At 50.6% G+C, this 9,891-nt stretch overlaps 1 protein-coding gene across 1 annotated transcript in view; it reads right to left on the bottom strand.

Moving 5' to 3' along the window:
* Positions 1–748: 748 nt before the first annotated feature.
* The window catches only part of LOC115081293 (ATP-binding cassette sub-family F member 3-like), a gene marked incomplete at its 3' end in the record, with an annotated part of 35,759 nt that continues 26,616 nt past the window's right edge, over positions 749–9,891 (bottom strand). The window contains exon 9 of the mRNA XM_029585786.1: positions 749–808. Within this exon, the coding sequence (XP_029441646.1) occupies positions 749–808 (60 nt within the window). The remainder of the gene's footprint in view (positions 809–9,891) is intronic.

Here is a 9,891-nt window from a genome sequence, read left to right as displayed (position 1 = left end):
GCAGCCCCTTCCCCTCATCACCCCCCGGGCCCTCCAATCCATCCATGCACTGCAGCCCCTTCCCCTATCACCCCCCCGGGCCTCCAATCCATCCATGCACTGCAGCCCCTTCCCCTATCACACACTGGGGCCTCCAATCCATCCATGCACTGCAGCCCCTTCCCCTATCACACACTGGGGCCTCCAATCCATCCATGCACTGCAGCCCCTTCCCCTATCACCCCCCCGGGCCTCCAATCCATCCATGCACTGCAGCCCCTTCCCCTATCACCCCCCTGGGCCTCCAATCCATCCATGCACTGCAGCCCCCTTCCCCTATCACCCCCCGGGCCTCCAATCCATCCATACACTGCCGCCCTTCCCCTATCACCCCCCCCCCTCCAATCCATCCATGCACTGCAGCCCCTTCCCTCCCCACCATCACCCCCCTGGAGCCTCCTCCCCCTATGCCAGAGATCCTTCCGTCATACGCCTCAGCCCTTCCCCTCATCTACCATGGTTCCCCCCCCCCCCCCCATAATCCATCACATGTCACAACCCACACCCCAATTCCCCTCTCCCCCTCCATCACATGCCACATCCCCCTCCCCATTTCTGTTATACATTACACCCCCTCCCTTCCCTCTGTCACACATCATGCACTACATTTCCCTTCTCCATGCCACAGCCCTCTCCCTGGGAGGCGAAAGGTGACCCGCAGCCCCCCTCCCCACTTATGGGAGATGGTAGTGAGCAGGTGTGGTCTTACTTTGTCGTCTGCTGCTGCATCTTGGGATTGAATCCTAAACCAGCCAAAATGATGGAAGCCCTGCAAGTAAGGGAAGAGAGGGAAGGTTTATAAAGACGAGAGAAAAGTCCTTCTGCACGAGCTGCCTCCTGCACACATGAAAGGCTCCAGCCTTGCAGCAGGTGGTGGTGGTGAAAGAGTCTCAGTTCTCTGAACTGCAAAGGGATCCCCATTACTACCTATTTTGTTTAAGGTTTATTTACAGCCAGTGGGGGCCGTATCAGGCATTTTGGTTTAGTATTTTATATTTACACTGACGACATCCAGATGTTTCTTTTGTTACAGACTTGTTTAACAGGACCTTTGGTTCTTAAACCAATGTTTGTTAATTGTTAATGACTGGATGTGTGCCAAACAAGTTTCAGTTTAAACCCAAGTAAAGTGAGCTGGACTGGCAATTTTATTTCAGTTTCAATCCCCTCCTCCTTCCCCGAATCTTCTAGTCAAATCCCATGAGCAAGGTCCGAAGCTTCAGAGTCCTTTTCAAGTTCTGGCAATCAAAATGAATCTTTGGCCTATTCCTCTATATGGACTGCTGGCAGCAGTCTGAGCCCATGCTATACGTTGGGCTTCCAAATAAAACCACCTTTTGTTACAGGAGAGGGCCTGCCTTCTCCTTATGGCCACTCAAAGTTCACGATTTTCAAACTTTTGATCCTAATTTTTACAGCTATTATAGAAGCCTGGGTTCAGGACACATAGCTAGGCTCCTTACTCAGATATGTTCCTGCTCACGACCTCAGTCAGCGGTCATGTCTCTATACATCTTCATTAAAAGAGATTCAACTGGCTCAGACCAGAGAAGGCATAGTCTGGGGTGGTTCCATGACCAGATCTTGGGACTCGGATGGCAACTTAGTTTCAGCCACCATGATATTCAGCAGGCCGGCGAGCAGAAAGATTACTCAGGTAATACAATTCAGATGTTTGGCAGAACTTAGCCAGGTAAGTTGTTCTACTGAATATAGGAAAAGTGGTTCTTACCTGCTAATTTTTGTTCCTGGAATACCACAGATCAGTCCAGACAAGTGGGGTTTGCATCCCTACCAGCAGATGGAAGCAGAGAACTAAACACTTTTCAGGCACTGTTACTTAACTGAGAGTGCCACCTGCAGTCACTCGGTATTGACCTGTACCCAAGCCATGTAAAGCTATATACGAAACAACTACTCTCTCTCAAGGCAAATGTGCAATACCGGGTTGGAACTTCTGAACTGGAGCTCACCCATCCAACAGGATACAGAAAAACATTTATCAGCCCAAAGGAGCCAAACTATATACAAAAATTAAGTTCTGCTCTTAACGTTCAAAAACAATACTGTCTTTCGGAAACAAAGGGATGGGTCTCTGGACTGATCTGTACTATTCCATGAACGAAAATTAGCAGGTAAGAAACAAATTTTCCTTTCCTGTTCATACCCCAGATCAGTTCAGACAAGTGGGATGTACCCGAAAGCACACACTCACCAAAACTCACCTCCTCTGGCACATCCAAATGGTAATGCCTGGTGAAAAGTGGGAAGAGAAGACCACGTGGCGCCTTGCAAATCTCCTGTGGCAACACCAACTGACATTCAGCTCAAGAGGCTGGTTGTGCCTTAGGGGAATGCACCCGCAACCCCTCCGGGACCATCCAACCTTCACACGGATATGCCGGAAAAAAAAAAAAGGTCTCATTTAACTAACACGCAATTATAGATTTAATCGCCTTAGTACCTTTCTTTGGCCCTCCTAACAAAACAGATGACCTGACCTTCGGAAACTGTTAGTGACCTTAAGATAACGCATCAGAGTCTACTGCACGTCCAATAAGCGAAGTTCCTTTGCATGATCTTCCTCCCCATACAAATTCGAAAACACCAGAAGCTCTACGGTCGGACTGAGGTGGAACAAAAAGACAACCTTCAGCCAAAAACAGGAAACCATATGCAAAGACATACCATCCTCCGAGATCCTCAGAAACAGCTCTGTACAGGATAAAGACTGAAGCTCCGAAATCCTTCTGGCAAAACAAATTGCCAGAAAAAAAAAGAAAAGACAGTCTTCAGCGAGAGCTCCTTCATTGAAGCCTTCCGCAATGGCTCAAATTGAGGACCACAAAGATCGCACAATACCAAGTTAAGTTTCCAGGAAGGACAGACCCTATGGACTGGCTTGGCTTCCTTTAGAAATCATAATATCCGGATGAGATGCCAAGGATTTGCCTTGCACCCTCCCTTGGAGGGAGCCTAAGGCAGTCACCTGAACTCGCATCGAATTATAGGCAAGACCCTTCATCTAGCCCTGTTGCAAAAAGGCCAAAATGAACGGCATATCCACTCACAAAGGATCTAGCTCCTGCTCCGTACGCCAGGACTCAAATACTCTGCACACTCTGATATAATCCAGAGAGATAGCTGGCCTCCACACCTGAAGCAGCACAGCAACAACCAATTCTAAATATCCTTTCAATCTTAAGCATTTCCTCTCAAAAGCCAAGCCGCGAGACAAAAGCGATCCATCCGATCCAAAAAGATAGGACCTTATCCTTAGTAGACCTCATAGATGAGCCAACTTGACGGATCCGTTTATGGCAAGACGAAATAGATCCGCAAACCATGGACGCTGTGGCCACTCTGGTACAACCAACAGCACCTTGCCTGGATGTCGCTCTAGGCACCTCAGCACCCGACCTACAAGAGGCCATGGAGGAAAAACATACAGTAGAATCCCCCCTTGGCAACAGAGGGAACCAGAGCATCGATTCCTTCGGCCCCTGACTCTCTTCTGCGACTGAGGAATCTGGTCACTTTGGAATTGCAACGCGATGTCATCAGATCCAGGTGGGGCTCACCCCACTTGTCCCAATTGAGGTCGAAAGCCTCCTCTGAAAACTCCCAATCCCTCAGATCCAACTGCTGTCTGCTGAGGAAATCCGCCTGGACGCTGTCCAATCCTGCTACATGCAAAGCTGCAATCCTCTAAGCCAATGCTCAACTTTTCGTCCTGCCCCGAAGATCGATATATGCCACCGTTGTTGCATTGTCCAAGAATACTCTCATCATGCGTTTCCAAACCTGAGGGGAGCCTATCAGTGCCTTGCGAACCGCCCTCATTTCGTGACAATTTATAAACCAGGATGCTTACTTTGGTGACCATTACCCTTGGGCTACTCGCCCTTGACAGACCACTTCCAACCTCAGAGGCTGGCATCTGGGGTCACGAACACCCAATCCAGAATCTCCAGACTCAGTCTCTTAGCTAAATTGGGTCACAACTAATTTTCACATGGAAACCTTATGCTCAGTGAAAATGGCAAGACAGTCAGAGGAGTACCTTCACATTCCCATCCATCTGGAACATCAATAGTTTCTGTGGTTTGCTGTTTTGAGGCAACATTATCAGTTTCGAGTGCTGCCTTTTGGGTTGGCCATCACGCCCAGAAACTTTTCCAAGGTTATTGTGGTGTTTGCAACAGTATTGAGAGAGGATAGCATTCTGGTTCACCCGTGTTTAGACGATGGACTGATTTGGGTCAAGAGTCTGGAAGAGAGCCTTTGGGTCTTATGCAAGGTCATTGGCTTGCTACAGGAACTAGGTAGGGTGGTGAACTTGGCCAAGAGCAATCTACAGCCATCCCAGACATTGGAGTATCTCAGTGTTTGATTCCACATTAAACAAGGTAGGATGTTCATGCCGGCGGGCCGCATTCAGAAGCTGATGGCACAAGTGCAACTATTGACAGAAACAATACACCTGACAGTGTGGTCTTATCTACAGGTGCTCATGTTGATCTAGGCCACCTAGAGGTGGTTCAGTGGGAAAGGGCACATATGCAGCCTATTCAGCGGACTCTGCTGGCTCGTTGGAATCCACAGTCTCAAGACTATTCGATACGGCTTCACCTGCCGATGGAGATTGCAAGTGGACCATCTAAGGAAAGGGGTCTCCCTACAATCACCAGACTGGCTAATACGCACGAAAGATGCAAGTCTCCAGGGTTGGGGGGGGGGGGGGGGGGGCTCACAAGGGTGCTGGAGTACAGAAGAGTCTCTTTGGACCAATCAGCTGGAAGCCCATGCTGTCCGGTTAGCATGCTTCAATTTGTCGACTGATTGCAGGGTCAAGCGGTCCAGATAATGTCAGACAGTGCAACGACAGTGGCTTACATCAATTGCCAGGGAGGAACAAGAGCCAGCAAGTGTCACAGGAAATAGCCTAACTCATGGAATGGGTGGAAGTGCATCTTCAGGAGATCTCAGCCTCCCACAATCCAGGAAAAGACAATGTAAGAGCCGACTTTCTCAGCAGACAGTCTGGACCCAAGAGAATGGGAATTGTCAAATGAGGCATTGCAGCTCATGGTGGACTGAACTGGATGATGGGGGCAGTGAGGCTGAAGGTTTTTCCAATGATTTTGTGAAACTGCTGCACAAGGCCTATTTGGCCAGAAGGGTTGTAGGGAGTAGAGAGCTCAGTGAAGTTCTAAAAAGTCTAAAGGGTCCCCTTCCAGGAGGTCAGGGGATCTTCTCCGCTGTTTAGGGCTGGGCCATTGTGCAGACGTTGAGGAGTCAGACGAGTCAGTTGATTTGTAGGATGGACCGGGAGATCCAGGGGGATGATCTCACTGATGACCCTGGGGATGATCCAGCAAGCGGCAAGGATGGTTTGGACCGGGATGGAGCAAAGGACTCAGAGGACTCTGAGAAGGTACTGATTGCGGAGAGAGATGACCCTCGAGTGGTCTGGCTGTTCCGCAAGCATTGAGACCCCTTATTCCCCGTTTTGTGAAGAGATGCGTGCTACAGGAGGAGTCAGATAATGAAGGGGTGGGCCTGGTGCTGGATGCCTTGAGAGGCCCGCCTACAGCTTTTCAGTTACCTAAGAAGATTAAGAAGCTGGTCAACCAGGAGAGGGATGCTCCGGAAGTAAGGTGACCAGAGCTATGGCAAAGTTATAGCCATTGTCCGAGGATACTTTGCAACTTTTGATGTTACCTAAGGTGGATGATGCTGCTGTTTTGGTGGTAACCAAGAAGATGACCATCCTGGTGGTGGAGTTGGCTGCACTGACAGGACAGGACAGAATGCTGGAGATCCCTTTGAAGAGGTTGTTTGAGGTTTCGGCTTTAATTGCGAGCCTTATGCAGAGGGCCGGTCTTCGCTGGTTACAAAAGGCTCAGTCCTCTGCTGTGGGCAATGGGGCACAGGCGGCCCAGCTAGAAGCCGGGGTAGCATATATGGCAGATGCCCTGTATGATTTGGTCCGCACTGCAGCCAGACTGCTGTGGTTACAAAATTGGTCGGCGGATATATGGTCTAAATCACAGCTTTGTAATCTTCCCTTTAACCTAAAGCTGCTATTTGGTGAAGACCTGCAGCAGTTGATGAAGCTCTTGGAGGAATCAGAGGGGAACAAGCTACTGGAGGATAAGAAGACTGTTAAAAGACTCCGTGCTCACTCCCATTTTCAGGGTACTAGAAGATTTCGCTCAAGCAAGGGTTCTTTGTCAACTGGGCAAAAGCAGGGGTCAGGAAAGCAGTAGACCTTTCAGAAAGCCTGTAGATTCCCTAGAGATGGTTCCAGTCAGGGTACCAGAAACTAAGTCCTCACAATGAAGCCACAGTGGTCCACTCTAGCATGGAAGCCGTGGAGAGATGCCTGACACACTTTACAAGGAGTGGACCAGGATCACTTCAGACCAATGGGTGTTGGAGGTGATAAGAGAAGGCTACGTGTTAGCATTTTTGAGCCCCATTGGAGAGGCCTTCATGATGTTGTGCTGCGCATCCCACAGCAAACCGAAGGCGGTTCAGGACTTAGGTGCAATTGTCACAGTCCCGACTGTGGAGTAGGGTTGACGGAGGTACTCGATCTATTTTGTGGTTCCCAAGAAGGGAGGGTACCTTTTGGCCCATCTTGGCTCTCCATGAGGTCAATGTGTAGCTGCAAGTCCCACACTTCCAGATGGCGACGTTGCAAACGGTGATGGCGGCGGTATGTCAAGGATTTTCTGGCCTCGTTGGATTTAATGAAGGCCTACTTACATATCCCCATTCAGGCAGACCATCAGAAATTTCTTTGCTTCATGGTGCTGTGGCATTTCCAGTTTTGAGCTCTTCGCTTCGGCCATGAGGTCAATGTGTAGCTGCAAGTCCCACACTTCCAGATGGCGACGTTGCAAACGGTGATGGCGGCGGTATGTCAAGGATTTTCTGGCCTCGTTGGATTTAATGAAGGCCTACTTACATATCCCCATTCAGGCAGACCATAAGAAAATTATTATTTACCTGCTAATTTTCGTTCCTGTAGTACCATGGATCAGTCCAGACAGTGGGTTATGTCCCCAATCCAGCAGATGGAGTCAGCACAAGCTTTGAGGGGGCGTATCCATATATACTACTACCCCCTCTGCAGGAGTTCAGTATCGAGTATATCAAAGCCCGAGTAGAAACCCCCGAAGGATCAAGTTTGTGGAAACAGATAATGAAAACAATTGTAACCGCAACAAGTAACTGCAAACATCCTACCAACTTGTAGGGAGCTGTGAAAAACAGCGAAAAGAAACAACTGTGAAGACACAGAACACTGCGAGCAAGAAGCAGCGCAGAGCTGAGCAGGATCAAGAACCCAAACGCGGTGGGCGTCTGGACTGATCCATGGTACTACAGGAACGAAAATTAGTAGGTAAATAATAATTTTCTTTTCCCTGTACGTACCTGGATCAGTCCAGACAGTGGGATGTACCCAAGCTTCCCTAAATCGGGTGGGGTCCTGCGAGGCCTGCTCGGAGAACCTGCTCGCCAAAGTGTCCAGAGACCGAAGAGGCGAGGTGCAGACGATAGTGCCTCGAGAACGTGTGTAATGATTTCCAGGTGGCTGCCCTACAAATTTCCTGCGAGGATACCGAGCGAACCTCCGCCCAGGAAGCCGCCTGAGAACGTGTAGAATGCGCTACGATTCCGGGTGGGGGAGTCCGACCCGCCCCAATGTAAGAAGCAGCAATGCCGGCCTTCAGCCATCTGGCAATGGTAGTCTTCGAGGCCTGAGACCCCTTCTTAGGACCGGCCCAGAGTACAAAGAGATGGTCAGAGGTTCGGAACTCATTTGTAGCCTCCAGATAGAGGCGCAGAGTGCGCTTGACATTCAAGAGACGGAGAGACTTCGGCTCTGAGGAAGAGAAGGACAGCAACTCCACCGTCTGGTTCACATGGAATGCAGAAACCACCTTCGGAAGGAAGGAGGGAACGGTGCGAAGCGAAACTCCAGAGTCGGAGAAACGGAGATAGGGCTCTCTACACAACAGAGCCTGCATCTCCGAGATGCGTCGAGCGGAACAGATGGTCACAAGAAATACAGTCTTGAGAGTGAGATCCTTTATCGTTGCGCAGCGGCTCAAACGGTGGTCCCGACAGGGAGCAAAGCACAAGGTTAAGACTCCAGGAGGGACAAGGGTCCCGTATCGGAGGACGCATATGCTTGACACCCTTGAGAAAACGAGCAATGTCAGGATACTGTAGAAGAGAGCCCCCATCGCTCAACAGCGAACCAAGGGCGGCCACCTGAACCCGTAGTGAATTATAGGTGAGCCCTTTTTCCACCCCCGCCTGTAGAAACTGAAGGATCTGAGGTACAGAAGCCTTAGCGGGTCTCGTGGCCTGGCTGGTACACCACAGCTCGAACACCTTCCAGACTCGAACATAGGCCGATGTCTTTCGTGCCCACAATAGCGTGGATACTACCGCCTCCAGGTAGCCCCGACGCCGGAGGCGGCGCCTCTCAAAAGCCAGGCTGCAAGACAGAAGAATTCTGCCTGCTCGAAAAATACCGGGCCCTGATGTAGGAGCTGGGGGAGGTGCCCCAGCCTGATTGGCCTGTCGATCACCAGCTGTAGCAGGTCCGCAAACCAGGGTCGCCTGGGCCATTCTGGGGTGACGAAAACCACGGTCCCCTGATGGCTTTCTATTCTGCGGAGCATCCTGCCACAGATGCCCTCCCGGGAAATCCGGGACCCCGGGTCTCCGCAGGCCACACAGCGGGACGGCCGCGGCATCGGGATCGCTGCAGGAGAAAAGAAAAAGCCACGGGGGGGGGCCACGCGCACAAAGGCGCCGCTGTGGGGGGGCCCGGTCGGCCCGCACTGCCCGCTGTCTGAAAATAGAGGAGGGTGCCGCGGGGGGGCCTTCCTGGCCACACGACCCGCCCCAGACATCTTTCCCTAAATGGCTCAGCAGCCCATGAGGAGCTGTAAAATGGCCGCGGGTGAGGGAGTAAAGAGCGAAGAGGCCGGCTCCACCGGCTTTCGCGGGCACCGGGGGCTGAGCTGTAACGGAAAAAACTACAAAGGAAAAACAAACTTACCCCTGGCTGCAACGAGAAATAAACAGCAAGGCCGCAGAGAAGAGACAAGGAAGATAAGCCACTCCCCAGGAGTTGAAAGAACTCTGCCTTTTTTTTTTTTTTTTTTTTTTAAACTTAATACAAACTTGATACAAACTTGATCCACAGAAAAAGACAACAACAAGCCATAATCAAGCAAGAAAGTGAAGGAAAAGGAGGGGAAGCCTGATTCCCCTACTCGCATCTGCTGGAGTCAGAAGATACTGAACTCCTGGAGAGGGGGTAGTAGTATATATGGATACGCCCCCTCAAAGCTTGTGCTGACTCCATCTGCTGGATTGGGGACATAACCCACTGTCTGGACTGATCCAGGTACGTACAGGGAACAGAAATTTCTTTGCTTCATGGTGCTGTGGCATTTCCAGTTTTGAGCTCTTCGCTTCGGGTTAGCAACAGCTCCGTGGACCTTCACGAAGGTGATAGTCATGGTGCTGCAGAAAGGCTTAACCAGACGAAGTCAGAACAGGAATGTGGTCAGTCGGTTCAGAGGGTCTGGGAGATGTTGAGGTCTTTAGGCTGGGTCTTCTGACTGCGGTCCAGTCTCTGGAATACTTGGGTGCCAGATTTGACACTTGGGTAGGCAAGGTATTTCTGACTTTGGAGAGGATTCTGAAATTGAGGTCACAGGTGCTATGACTACCTGGGACTATCTAAAGGTTCTGGGATCCATGGCGTCTACACTAAAGTTGGTGCCATAGGCCTTTGCTCACGGATCCCAACAGGAC

Source organism: Rhinatrema bivittatum, unplaced genomic scaffold (genome assembly GCF_901001135.1).
Source record: "Rhinatrema bivittatum unplaced genomic scaffold, aRhiBiv1.1, whole genome shotgun sequence".
NCBI classification, from domain to species: Eukaryota; Metazoa; Chordata; class Amphibia; order Gymnophiona; family Rhinatrematidae; genus Rhinatrema; species Rhinatrema bivittatum.
This window is presented reverse-complemented; position numbering and strand designations above follow the sequence as displayed.